At 60.1% G+C, this 14,049-nt stretch overlaps 2 protein-coding genes across 2 annotated transcripts; both read left to right on the top strand.

Moving 5' to 3' along the window:
- The first annotated feature begins 1,179 nt into the window (after positions 1-1,179).
- J3D65DRAFT_316640 (uncharacterized protein) lies at positions 1,180-5,801 on the top strand. The gene is made up of 2 exons (XM_066795311.1): positions 1,180-4,812; positions 4,903-5,801. The coding sequence occupies exons 1-2, from the start codon at positions 1,563-1,565 to the stop codon at positions 5,631-5,633; spliced, it is 3,981 nt and encodes a 1,326-aa protein (XP_066655821.1). The 5' UTR covers positions 1,180-1,562; the 3' UTR covers positions 5,634-5,801.
- A 1,785-nt stretch (positions 5,802-7,586) lies between these two features.
- J3D65DRAFT_602167 (thioredoxin-like protein) lies at positions 7,587-8,258 on the top strand (the record flags this gene model as incomplete). The annotated part of the gene is made up of 3 exons (XM_066798099.1): positions 7,587-7,753; positions 7,895-7,999; positions 8,060-8,258. 3 exons carry the CDS (start codon positions 7,587-7,589, stop codon positions 8,256-8,258), a joined length of 471 nt encoding a protein of 156 aa, XP_066655820.1.
- Between the last annotated feature and the right edge of the window lie 5,791 nt (positions 8,259-14,049).

Genomic DNA, 14,049 nt, shown 5'->3' with positions numbered 1-14,049 from the left:
AACGACGAAGAAATCCCGTCTGACTATTGGAACGAACACGGAGCAAACCACGAAACCACCGTGACGCGATGGCGATTCAAATCTCCAACTCGGTCCCACCTCCGCCGGCAGTGTCGTGCTTGTGACATTTCTGGCATCTTTTCCTTTCAAACTTTTTTTCTTTTGCTTTTACTCCTTTCGAGCGCGTCACGTTATACCCTTCACTTCTTGGTTGGCATTTTGCAGCTGATCCGCTTGTCCATTTTGGTTCCTTTTCCACACTCTTTGAGCCCTTTCCTATGTGTGACTTTTTGCAAAAAGTCTTGTGGTCTGGAGTTGGGGGCCTCGGAATCGACTCGATAGACGGGCAGCTGAGGATAGTATGATTTAATGGGGGGGCTGCTGCTTTTGGCAGTTGTTGCGTTTTTCAGAGCCAGGAGTCTCGGGATGGTCTGGGCGGGCCAAGCTCTTTTTTTTTCTTCTTTCGTCTCTTCTCTTCTTCAAACAAGTCTTGGTTCTTCCCCAGACGTGTTTGTTCGATTTCCTTTTTTCCCCGTTGTCAAAGGAGATACCTGCGAAAAGACGATCGCACCAATTGTAGTTGTAGGTTTCCAGTTTCACCCGTTCCCAAATGCGGAAAGTTTTGAGCAAGATGCCAGTGCGGTGGTGCCTCGTGGGGATGACTACAGCCGCGGCTCGAGGCGACACCCGCCGAGGGAAGCAGCTCGAGAGCACTAGAGGAGGGTTAGAGAAGGCTGGGTGCCTAGGGAAGCGAGGCACGAAGAAGGGTAGTACTGGGAAGAGCAGCTCAAAATAAGGCGCGACGGCTAATGGTCTAGAGATAGTGCAACGCCTAAGCGTGCGGCTCGCGGGCGGCCAAGCCGCTCAACACGGCAACCGTCGACGACGTCGTTCGAAGGATGGCTCACCCACCCCCCATCACTGGCCCTGTCGCCGACGCTTCGCAAATCGTCACACGAAAGCAGGCGGATCCCGCGCGCGCGCTCCAGGCTGCCATCATCGTCATGTTTGACCCGGGGGGCAGGGGAGGCCTTCGCTTCTCCACACTACGGCCATGTTTAAGCTAGGCCACTTCGTCAACGCAGGACCGCACGCTTGCTCATGACAGAACACTTCTGATGCACTGCGAGACGCAGCCTTTTCCCTCTCCACCAACGACGCCTGCCCTTTTTGCAGGCCCTTTCATCATCTGCAGCGCACCAGGCTTACTCGACCCGTTTCAGAGCGCACCTCTTGCACACTGTTGCGCAGCAGCTTCAGCGACGGCGGCACTCCCTCCCCTCCCCTTCTTGCTTTTCTCTCTTTGCCTTGCGCTGACTTGCTTGCTCACTCGCCCGCCCGCAGTTAGTTCTGATCTGCTGCTCCTCTGCTTCTTCCCTCTCCCCCCCGCCCCTCTCATTGTTCCATCTCCATCTCACATCCTCTGCTTCTTTCGTCTCCCAAGGATACGAATGTGCTGGCCGCGACTGTATCCCTGGTGAATTTCTTCTTTCTCCCCTTCTTTCTTTCTCCCCCTTCTCCGTTTTTTCATTAGTCCCCTTTTTAATTCGTGAAAGTTTAATATGTCCAACAAGGCTGCGGCCGACGAGCCGATAACGTCGGCTCAGCATCAGCAGCAGCAGCAGGAGGAGGAGGAGCAGCAGCAGCTGCTGCAACCACAGCAACGCGCCTCTCGCTGCCCCATCACCCGCATCTGGAAATGGACCTTCGTCGCCTTCGCCCTCGTCTCGAGCCTGCTCCTCCTCGCCCCCGCCGCCGCCTATGGCTCGCGGAACCAGTTTGACCGCGCCATGTCCCAGGCCGGCTTCCCCATCACCAGGGCCGACCTCCGCGAAGCGACCGACGCCCTGGAGAAGACGCTGACGCGCATCCTGCTCGAGGCGCAGTCGCAGCATCACCACCACCGCCAACAGGCCGTCGACACGTGTGCCGGAGAGGGCGAAGATGAGGCAAGAGAAGGGTTACTGCACCGCCTGGGCATCGAGGCCGGTGCCGACTCGAAACGACTCACCAAGCGCGCACCCGGTCTCTTCGGCCTCCCCAACCCGTTCGGCGGCGGCGGCGATGGAGCAAAAGGAGGAGGCGGCGAAGGAGGAGGCGGCGGCGGCGGACTGGCGGGTGCCCTCGGCGGCGCGCTGGGCGGGCTCGGAAACCTCACCAGCGGCGCGTTCGGGGCCATCTTCTCAGGCATCGAAGCCGAAGCGCAGCCCGCGGCCAACGCCCTGGGCGCCGGCGTCGGGACGGGCGCCGTCAAGGGGCTCAACCTAGCGAAGCCGGGCGCGGCCGAGAAGGCCGAGCAGAACCAGACGGGCGTCAGCGGGCTCGCGTTCCAGCTGGGCGAGGGCCTGTCGTCGTCGGTCGTCTCGCAGCTCGACACGTCGTCGCTGACGTCGGGAATGGACCTGGGAGGCGCCGCGGCCGCGCTCGGCGCTGGCCTGGGAAACGGTACCGCTGCCGGATTGAAGTTGGGCAAGGTGGCGCCCGCCCCGGATCCGAATGCTACGGGCGTCGCGGGCCTGGGAGGCCAGCTGGGCTTTGGTTTGACCAATGGCCTCTTTAGCAATGTCGATCTGGCGTCGCTGTCGGCCAGCGCTCAGGGCTCTGGAATGATGTCGACGTTGGCTCAGATCCCTGGGCCCGCTGGTAGGGGGTTGGGACGCGGTGCTGCTGTGGGATTGAAGAAGGCTCTCGCGAATATGGGAATGGCTCCGGCGTTGGCGAGACGTCAACAACCTGCCCAGCCCGCTCAGGGCGCTCAACCTGCTCAGGGAGCTCAGCCCGCACAAGGAGCTCAGCCAGCTCAACCAGCACCCAACGGCCAGCCCGCCGCCGCCGCCGGATCCATCCCGCAAATCAGCGAAGAGTTTACGGAGAACCTGGCCGAAAACTTCCTCGGCAACGTCGACCTGAAGCAACTGACGGGCGGCGCCAACACGGCCTCGCTGCTCACGACCGTCAGCCAAGTGGTGCCGTTCGCCGGGACGGGTCTGGGATCAGGAGCAGCAATCGGATTAGGTCTCGGTCCACAGCCCGCTGGACAGCAGCCTGGTCAGCCAGGCACCGCGCTCGCTCGACGACAAGCCCCTGGCCAGGCTCCTCCGGCCCCTGCGCCGCCGGCACAGGCGCCGTCGGCGAACTCCATCACCGAGGACTTCACGCGCACGCTGTCGTCGTCGTTCATCTCGACGTCCAACATCACGGGCATCGTCAAAGACTTCATCGCGTCGGGCGGCGGCAAGATCCTGGGCCCGGCAACCGTCGGGCTAGGAAAGGGACTCGGGTCCGGCGCAGCTGTCGGACTGGGGCTGCAAAACGACGTCGCCACGCCGCCGCCGACGGGCTTCGACATCCCGGGCATCTCGACCGGCTTCGGCAAGTCGCTGACGACGGGCTTCCTCGCCAACGGCACCACGGGCCGCCTCATCAACACCTTCTCCGCCGCCGCCGCCCAGGGCCAGATGATGCTGGGTGCGGCGGCCGAGGGCCTGGGCAAGGGCTTCGGCGGCGGCGCCGCGTCCGCGCTGGGCCTGTCGTCGTCGGCAGAGCCGTCGCTGCAGGGCGCGTCGGACGTTCCGACGGTGCTGCAGGCGTTTAGCCGCTCGCTGACGACGAGCTTCCTGGCCAACGGCACGGTGGGCAAGCTGGAGAGCGTGGCGGGCTCGCTGGCCGGCGGCATGATGTCGGGCATGAGCTTCGAGAAGATCGCGACGGGCCTGGGCGTGGGCCTCATTGACGGCGGCAGCTCCGCCATCTCGAGGACGACCGGCATCGGCGACCCGTCCGCCATGATGGCCAACTCGGCCGCGTACAACGACACGGTCAGCGGCGCGGCGACGGGTTTCGGCCGCGGGCTGGGCTTCGAGGGCGTCAAGGCTGCGTTTGTCTTGCTGGGCAACGATGATGTTGCGCAGCGCGCCATTCAGATGCTGACGTCCCCTGACGCGCCCATGGCGGGTGTTGCGAATCCGCAGGGCAACCCGCAGGCTGGCAATCCGCAGGCCGCTTCTCTGCCGCCGCCCCAAGGGCAGCCTGGCACCTTGGCTCCCGCTGCCGGCAGCATCACGCAACCACTGGGCCAGGGGGCCGCTCCCCCTCCTCCCCCTCAGGGGCAGCAACCGCCGCCTCAAGGGGCTGCTCCGCCACCTCAAGGGGCTGCTCCGCCACAACCGCAAGGCGCTGCTCCTCCGGCTGGCTCCATCAACAATCCAGCTGAGGCAGCCGCCGGAAGCACCATCACGGTGTCGGTTGGCGGCATGAACCAGGGCCAACCCCCAGCACCAGAAGGCCAACAGGCACCACCACCGCAGCAAGGCCAACAAGCACCGCCGCCCCAGGGCCAACCGCAGACGGGAAGCACCATCACGTCGCCCGTCGTCCCCGGGCAAAAGAAGAAGCGCAGCTTCTACCAAGGCCTCGTGCAATCCGTCCGGCGCCAAGCGCCGCCACCGCAACAGCCGCCGCCCAGCAACACGGCGCCCGCGGCGCCCGGCACGACGCTCGACACCAACGCGACGCTCACGGCCATCGCCAACAGCCTCAATATCAGCACCGTCAACGGGCTGGTGCAGCGCGGCGTCAGCGCGCTCGGCTGCACGGGCGTCGGCGGGCTCGCGCAGGTCGGGCTGGGCCTCGTCGAGACCAAGACGATCAAGCTGGACGCGAACAACCTGCCCCAGATCCCCGTCAATGCCAGCTTCAAAATTCGCAGCGATGGGCATACGTTCTTGGTGGACACTAGTAAGCCGACGCTGCAGTCGGTCAGCGTGGATGGGATTGGCGTGTTGAAGTTTGCCGGGTTGTTGATTAGCCATAGTGAGTTTTGTCCCTTTTCTCTCTTTCCATCTCTTCCCTGTCTTCAGAAAAAAGAAGCAATGCCATCAAGTCCACGCTAACACTCCGCAGTCGTTTTCGTCGCCGCCGCCCTCTACTTCATCCTCCCAGGATCCATGATAACCGAAACCGCGCGCGACATCGTCGTCATCATTGGGCGCCCGGACAAGCTCAAATTCGCCAACCCGTTCGTCTGGGGCTCGCAAATCCTGGTCCCCATCTTCGTCATCGTGGGCGTCGGGACGGGCGCCGCGGCCGCCGGCAGCAGCGGGCACTTCCGCACAGCTCACGAAGTGCTGGGGTGGCTCACCCTCATCCTGGTCGTGGTCAACTTCGCCATGCACCTGCTGATGGTGCGCAACCCGAGCAGCAAGCCGATCCAGCGGACGCGGGCCGTGGTGGCGGTGCTGACGCTGGTCTTCGGGCAGGTGGACCTGATCACGGGCTTCGTGGACCTCAACGCCGTCAGCCTGTGCGTGGTCGAGGCGCTGCCGCTGCCGTCGGCGCTGTCCATCGGCGCGTTCCTGACGAGCAACTTCTCGCTCGCGTTCGGCGCCCTGGCCATGCGCTTTGTGGTGTTCAAGTGGCTGGATACGCGCCAGTTGGGCGAGTATGCGCCCACGCCGGCGAGCAGTGCGCTGGGCCGCTATGCCGATGAGAAGAAGATGGCGCTCGCCGATGTCAGCGAGGTGTCGCGCGGCCCCAGTCCGACGGACATGAAGGGCGGCGCGGCGGGGGCTGCTGGCGCTGGTGGGGGCCCGCGGCTCGTCAATGCGCCGATTGCGTCGAGTTTTATGGATTAGATGAGGAAAGGTGTGGATGAGAATGAGGAAGAGGAAGAGAGAGGGGCAAGGGGGCAGGAGTGCGCAGTCTGGCATGCTGTCGTCGTCGTCGTTCGTCTTGTTGGTTGTTGCAGAGGCAAGTTGAGTTGAGTCGCGTGGCTTCTGTCGTTACGTTCGTGCCTGCTGCCGCTTTTGGACCTGTTCAAAGAGACTCCGCTCGTTGGTCACGATGTTTCTTTGCTTGACGATCAGATGGATTGATGGACGGAGAATAGCATGCGCCGCTGCGGCGTTCTTCTGCAGGTGCTCTTGGCTTCCTTCCCTCTCTTCACAGCTTTCCGTCCTCAGTGCCTTACACAATCCAGTTGGACTCAGCACGCTCGACGACGGGAGAGCACGAGATACATGTGTGGAGGACATGTTCCTGATTACTACATATGGTGATGGAAGGGGACGACGCAGCTATCTGTGCATACACTTTTTGAGAGAAACGCAAAACGCTCGTTTAGCGACCGCAGAGGAAGGCAAAGGGGGCAGCAGCAAAAAGGGGAGCTGGAGAGAGAGCGAGAGAGCGACAGGAGAGACATGGAATACCACAGGCCGGGCCTGCATGCTTGCTAGCTTGCTTGCTTGCTTGCTTGCACTTCTACTACTAAGCTACTTCGATCCTTTGGAGACGACGTGCTGTATTTTTGCAAGAGCAGGGGTGGGGTGGCCGGCGAGGGAGTGATGGGGTGGTTTGGTACAGGTAAAGGAGAGAGATTGTGTGTAGGAGTATTGGAATCAGGAATTGAGTTCATTCAGCATCGGTGTTGCGTAAATGCAAATTGTGTCTGCTTCTCGCGTCGCCAAACAGGTACCTAGGTAGGTAGGTAGGCAGGAGGTTGTGTGCTTTGCTGCCTGCCTGCAAGCCAGCTAAATTCACAAGCTGTCGTCGTCAGCCACGCCTGGTGTTGCAGAGGGCTCCTGTCAAAAGCTGGACTGCAAGGTACCGGTAGCCGTGGGCCACGGTCGGTCTGTTACGCTGGTCCTGGTCGCCAGGAGCAATAGGCAGCCGCTCTTTGGCAGCAGTAGGGGTCCAGTACATGTCCCAGGGTATTCGCCTCTCCGGACACAAAGATGTTCCCTGAAGCGCGATTAGCAACCAGGCAGGCAGGAGAAATTTCACGTGGGAAGCGGCAACGAGTACGGCGTACGCCCGTAGTAGGGGAGGCGTATTTGTAAGGGCGCAAAGGCGGCGACGGTTTGACTCTGGCGGCGTATGATGGGGGCAGCAAGAGACGGGGGGCGCAGCGGGGCGGTAATTGTACTGGGACACGGCAGAGACATGTCGAGAGGCTAGAGAGAGACGGCAGAAGGGGCAGTGACGCAAGAGTGGCCCGAAGCGGAACGGACTGCACGCGACGTGAGATGGGCGTCGAGGCGTTGGTTCCAGAGTGGTTGCAGGTTGGGTGGAGGTCCGACGCGGAGAGGATTCGGTCGACAACGGGTCTGGTGGTGGTTGTACAGAATCGGTCGGGTGTGGTGTGGTGTTGATAATCGGCAGGTCACGTCATTGCGGTTCTGGGTCGTCGGCCGCTTTGAAATCCACCGACTCGGACCTGAGGGAACAACCAACAACCAACCTCCAAACGCCATCAACACCTTGTCCTCTGCTCTCTCCGTCCTGTCCTCGCAACTCCAGTCGCAAACCACCAAAAGGTACGTCACATACGATTAGTCTTCGCCCTCGCCCTGCTCCGCCGTCGCCGCTCTGCCGCTGCCGCAGCCACTGCCGACACGCTCAACCCTCTTGTGCCCCTCCCGTGGCCGAACGCGGCGGCGAAATTTCACTCACACATTGCACACTTGGCGCCTGCTCACGCTTGCATAATCACCTCTTCCATCCAATCCAACGCCTTCCAACGCTTATCCATTTCCAATCACCTTTGTTATATATACCACTTCCCTCACAACCCCCACCCACCGCCTCCCATGTCTTTTAGAAGATCTCTGCTCACCACCACCGCTCGTCTGCGCTCTCCAGTCGTCACCGCTACTCGATCCTCTCCCATCCGATCCGCATTCCAACCCCAACCCGCCCTTTCGCTCAGGCCTTTTACCTCTTCCACCATCAAAATGGGTGTCCACAACCTCGAGAAGTGAGTGCCCCGCCTCTGACGCCCTCCCAAACGGACCCCGCTTTCCAACGGAAACATTACGTCAGACATCACCACACTGCAAATTCGGCGCAAAGGAACGGAAATAAGCATTGCTCGGGAACATGGCTGACAAGACCACAGCAAGCAGGACTGGGAGTCCGCCCTGAAGGGTGACAACCTCGTCGTCCTCGACTGCTTCGCCACGTGGTGCGGTCCTTGCAAGGTCATCGCTCCCCAGGTCGCCAAGTAAGCTCTCCTCCCATCCCGACCCTCAACGAGAGCGGCGCCTCTGACAACACCGGCCAGGTTCTCCGAGGCCTACCCTTCGGCCAAGTTCTACAAGCTCGACGTCGACGAGGTCCCCGACGTTGCACAGGAGCTCGGCATCCGCGCCATGCCCACCTTCCTGCTCTTCAAGGGCGGCGAGAAGGTCGGCGAGGTCGTCGGCGCCAACCCCAAGGCTCTCGAGGCCGCCATCAAGCAGCAAGTGGAATGTGAGGACTAGACCCTACCTACCTCCCTACCTACCCGCCTACGGCCATACGAACCAGGAGCTCCCCCGCCCGCCGGTTTTGGTGCCCTTTTTTTCTTCGTCTTTCAAATCTTTGTAATGAACACCCTGGACTGATTTTTGCCGCGTTTTCGCACCTCTAGCTGCCTAAGCTAGATGCGTTTGCTTCTTTGGCTTGCAGGTTCACTTGATGTTGTCGCAAAGGGGAAGCTGTAAATGGATGATTCACGAGACGACTGCTGCTGCTCTCTGGCTCGACACCTTTCGCGTCGAGTGAGTGCACCGGGCGTGGGGTGGTTCGCGGTCATCAATGTTTATTGGAACCAAAGCATTTTCCTTTTTCTTCTCCCCCTTGAGCCCTGCAAACGGTGGATGCGTGATTGCGCATCAGAGGGGCGGCGGCAAAGTTGAATGGCGCTTCTTTTTCTTCTTTCTCCTGCTTCCTCGTTATGCATCCGACGGATAACAGATGGGATGATTGGATAGAGACGTCAACTTGGTCGTTGGTATCGATAGATCAATGGATTGATGCAGTACACATGAGCCCTTTGCTGCGAGAAGTGGTCCTTGTCTTGTTCCTTGTCCTTGCGGAGGGTTGCTCTCAGCGATCTTTGCCCTCGTGGAGGGTTGGTACGTAAGGTATTGTAAGGAATGATGAGGTCACATGGAAGACAGGGCCTGTTTTGATGATGTGCCCAACTTCGGGTCGTTGATATGAAGGGCCATGGATCCAGCATTCACGTGGGATACCTCGACACATGCCTGCCCTGGAATATTACAATGTCACTGTCGGCCGCTTGGTAGCGAAAGTCGCGGCACACAAAACCTCCCAATCACTACACTCGACGCTCGATTTCTCCCTGTTGGTCATGTACCACCGCATGTAAATGCTCCCCATTGGTCACCTGGTATTGCATATGAATGCTCCTGACCAATTGTCTCTTAAAGCATATGAACGCTCCCCGTGGGGTGCACTACAACGTTTGTGACCGAGCCTGCGTTTTCCAGGTTCTGGCTCGCTTTCCCCAATCTGGTTAGCGCCCGTTGGTGCTACCCACTTCGCTATTTCTTGACCTCTTCTTCTCCGCCATCTTCACCATCTTGACCAAACACTTTTCATCTTCTTGGAACGAGATATACACGCAATCGACGCTTTCGTGACGCTTTCAAACATCGAAGGCATGGCATTTCGAGGGCTCTATCGTGGTTTTTAGTCATGTCCATCCCTTCTTCCAGCTCACTTCTCCCCTCCCACATGGTCCCTCACTCCTCCCCTCTCGCTGCTCCCTCTGCAACCGACAAAGGCACGCCGATGAAGAGATTTCCATGTTCCCTCGTCGAATCATGGTGGTGACCTAGAGAAAGAGCTAGGATGAATGTGAAAGCATCTCACAAGCAAGAAAATAACGACGCGACTATCCTGGATTGCAGGGCAAACATTGCGCCTAGCGCGTGAAACCAGAACGGCCAAGAAACAATCCTCCACTTCGCAACTTTGGTCCCTGTCAATTCCCTTCTTGACGATACCTCAGTCTATGACTAAAAAGCACCAATTCGTGTCAGAGCATCGAATGCTGCCCCGCATGTACAGGCACTCGCTACCGGCCGACTCGACGCCATTAGAGGCACGGTTTTGCAGGGAATTGGGTTCACAGGTTGAACTTCAGGCTCCTGCAGTCCGCTATCGTATACCCAGATCATGTGGACACGCCTCGTCCAGCTTGTCCATAGAGGCATTCAAATTCTTATGGAAGGCTCAGAAGATATTTTGCAACTCTATGTCTATCTCTCAGGTGAATTTTCACCAATGCAGCATCCATGTTCCGATTTCTACAACTTGACCGCCAGCTTGCATTTCGCCAGCCAATTGCCACCATGTTCTCTTCACACTCGCAATTCAAGTGGTTTCTCGCACATGGTGTTCCCAATTTTCTCGTCCAGCTTTCGTCATCTCTATCCCTTCATACTCCTCCTTCAAACTGGATACAATGGTTCAAGTGCTCTTAGTCCATCCGCGCATTGAGGAGGAATTCGGACTCAAAAGGGCGAGCTGTCCTTCGGATCTCTGCCTTCTCATCATTCCTTCGATTCTCTCTTTCTCTCTTTTCTTGTCCACTCCCGTGCGCACCAGTCCGCCAGGATGTTATCTCTCGGCGTGGTGGCCTTGGGCCTTATGGCTCTGAGGCCATCTGCTGTCTTTGCTAGACCACATAATGTCGACGCGGACAATTTAATGTTCCCAGCATTCGACACCATGAACGCCATGGACAACCTGGACATCATGGATACCATGGCCGTGGTAAGTTCGTCTCATCCTCTTCAGTTCCTTCCCGCTGACATGTATCTCTCAGCCTAGCCAAGCCTGTCCGGCGTACAATGGTACGACGCAGAGGTCCAATGCAAACATTCCATACGTCGTCGAGTGTGGACTTCACCGTCCCCCGGTCCACAACGACCCCTCGACGACGGTGAAGAACATTGGCTTCTCAGAGTGCGTCGACCGCTGTGACAAGGAGCCCGGCTGCGTCGACGCCTCATGGAACTCTGCTTCCAAGACGTGCCACCTCAAGAAGACCATCAGGCCCGTCGTCCGTGACCCGGCTTTCTGGAATGCGAGACGCGCCCAGACTGTCGTCGTGACTTCGACACAGCGCCCCCTTACCCCCTCGACGATCCTGGTCACCTCTACCAAGCGGCCGCTCACTCCTTCGACTGTTTTGGTCACTTCTACCAAGCGCCCGCTCACTCCCTCGACCGTCGTGGTCACTTCGGTCAAGCGCCCGAGCTCATCGACTCACCACGGCCACTCTACAGTTGTTGTCACATCAGTCAAGCGTCCGAGTTCCTCGAGCCAGCATGGCCACTCTACCGTCATTGTCACTTCCGTCAAGGGCGCGAGTAGCTCCCCTGGCCACCATGGCCACTCCACGGTCATCGTCACGTCGACCAGGCGCCCACAGACTCCTCGTCCTTCTACCAAGGTCGTCACTTCGACGCGCCGTGCGGAACCTTCGACCAAGGTGGTGACTTCGACAAGGCGTCCGGAGACTCCCCGGCCTTCGACGAAGGTGGTGACTTCTACAAAACGCCCAGAGACCCCTCGGCCCTCTACGAAGGTGGTGACTTCAACAAAGCGCCCAGAGACCCCTCGGCCCTCTACCAAGGTCGTCACTTCAACAAAGAAGCCATCACCTCAGTCCTCGAAGCAGTCTACCGTCTTGGTGACCAGGACGCTTGGCCAGTCTTCAAAACCTGCTCCTCCTGCTGCGTCGAGCACTGGAAAACATGGTGGCAAGCACCACTCTCATGGACAACGGTGCCCGGAAGACGGTGGAGACCGCTACTCTCCCGTTGAAGGCGACGAGTACACGATTGAGTGCAGCGTTTCTTACGCAGCGGCCGATTACATTGACCGCGCCGTCACTCAAGACTTTGAGGGCTGCATGGAGCGCTGCAGCATGAACGACAAATGTCACGGCGTGACCTATGTCCCCAACACATTGGACTGCGGCATGGTGGCCGACGGCAGCACGCACAGGACATACTACGCAGGCGCACCTTTCTGGAGTGCGCGGGCCCTGAGGAAGAAGTACGTCGTCATCCCCGACAAGACGCCCACCCCTGGCCGCTTGACGCCCACGAGCAGCTGCACCAAGTGCTGCGACGGCAAGGACGCGTCGTCTGCCTCGTGCCACGACTGGGTCCACCACACGTCGGGGTCGATGCCGGCTCCGCGCCCCGTCTCGACGACCAAGCTCTCCAGCAGCAGCCGTCCCTTCATCACCCCGACGACCTACGTTCCCCCGCCGAGATCCACCATCACCCCGTCCAGCTCGCGTGGCCCCGGACCTCGTCCTAGCTCGCGGCCTACGCCGGGCAAGTCGTCGCTGCCGACGCCTGGTAAGAGTTCTGTTCCTACCCCTGGAAAGAGCTCCCGCCCTACTCCTGGAAAGAGCTCTCTTCCTACCCCTGGAAAGAGTTCTCTTCCTACCCCTGGAAAGAGTTCCCGTCCCACCCCTGGAAAGAGTTCTCTTCCTACCCCTGGAAGATCTTCCCGCCCCACCCCCGGAAAGTCTTCGCGTCCATTGACCCCGAGCTCAAAGGCACCGGTTGTCACGTCGACTGTCGTGGTTAGCCCGTCAAAATCAGTGGTTCCGACGCCTGGAAAGTCGTCTCGTCCCACTCCGGGCAAGTCCTCGCGTCCAGTGACCCCGATCTCCAAACCCACCCCAGGCAAATCGTCGGTGCCGACGCCTGGAAAATCTTCCGTTCCCACGCCCGGAAAATCTTCCCGTCCCACGCCCGGAAAGAGTTCTCTTCCCACCCCTGGGAAGTCTTCGCGCCCACTGACCCCGAGCTCTAAGCCACCGGTCGTCACGTCTACGGTCGTCGTTAGCCCGTCGAAATCAGCGGTTCCGACGCCCGGAAAGTCTTCTCGTCCTACCCCTGGGAAGTCTTCGCGTCCATTTCCCACCCCTGGAAAGTCCTCGCGTCCAGTGACGCCCTCGAGCCGCCCGGTCTCCACTCCGGTCCGGCCATCTTCGAAGGGACCGGTTGTCACGTCGACGGTCGTTGTCCCCCCTTCAAGCAAAGGCCCTGGCCCCGTTAGTCCCTCGAGCAAGAAGCCAGTGACGCCCTCGAGTCGTCCGGTTTCCACGCCCGTTCGGCCATCTTCGCGTCCCTTTCCCACCCCTGGAAAGTCGTCGCGGCCAGTGACGCCCTCCAGCCGCCCGGTCTCCACTCCGGTCCGGCCGTCTTCGAAGCCACCGGTTGTCACGTCGACGGTCGTTGTCAGCCCCTCAAGCAAGAAGCCAGTGACGCCCTCGAGTCGTCCAGTCTCCACTCCCGTCCGGCCATCTTCGCGTCCCTTCCCCACCCCTGGAAAGTCCTCGCGGCCAGTGACGCCCTCGGGTCGTCCTTCTAGCAAAGCTCCTGGCACCCCATCTTCAAAGGGACCCGTCGTGACTTCGACCGTCGTTGTCACCCCCTCAAGCAAAGGCCCTGGTCCCGTTAGCCCCTCTAGCAAACGGCCCGTGACGCCCTCGAGTCGTCCGGTTTCGACCCCCGTCCGCCCATCGTCGCGGCCGGTGACGCCCTCGAGCCGTCCGGTTTCGACTCCCGTCCGCCCGTCTTCGCGGCCAGTTACACCCTCAAGTCGTCCAGTCTCCACACCGGTCCGCCCGTCTTCGCGGCCAGTGACGCCCTCGAGCCGTCCGGTTTCGACTCCCGTTCGCCCGTCTTCGAAGCGCCCAGGCACTCCCTCTTCTAAGTTGCCCGGCACCCAATCTTCGAAAGGACCCGTTGTGACTTCGACGGTCGTTGTCAGTCCTACTAAAGGCCCCGTGAAGCCATCTACGAGCCACGGCCCTCGCCCCCCGTTCTCTCTGTCTTCGAAGCGCCCAGGAACGCCCTCTTCTAAGTTGCCTGGCACACCCTCGTCTAAGTTGCCGGGCACCCCGTCTTCGAAGGGGCCCGTCGTCACTTCGACAGTTGTGGTGAGCCCATCAAGCAAGAGGCCAATTCCGCCCACGCCCACGAGCCGCGGAGGCGTTTCTACTCCAATCAGGCCGTCTTCCAAGCGCCCTGGCACACCCTCTTCAAAGCGACCAGGCACTCCTTCTTCTAAGTTGCCTGGCACGCCCTCGTCGAAATTGCCAGGCACCCCGTCTTCAAAGGCACCCGTTGTGACGTCGACTGTCATCGTCACTCCCACAAGCAAGAGGCCAATTCCGCCCACGAGCAACGGTGGTGTTTCCACGCCAATTCGGCCGTCTTCCAAGCCGCC

This window comes from Phyllosticta citribraziliensis (assembly GCF_038025025.1).
Source record: "Phyllosticta citribraziliensis strain CPC 17464 chromosome Unknown J3D65scaffold_5, whole genome shotgun sequence".
Lineage (NCBI taxonomy): Eukaryota > Fungi > Ascomycota > Dothideomycetes > Botryosphaeriales > Phyllostictaceae > Phyllosticta > Phyllosticta citribraziliensis.
Note: the sequence above shows the minus strand (reverse complement) of the source record. Positions and strands in the feature narration are given on the sequence as shown.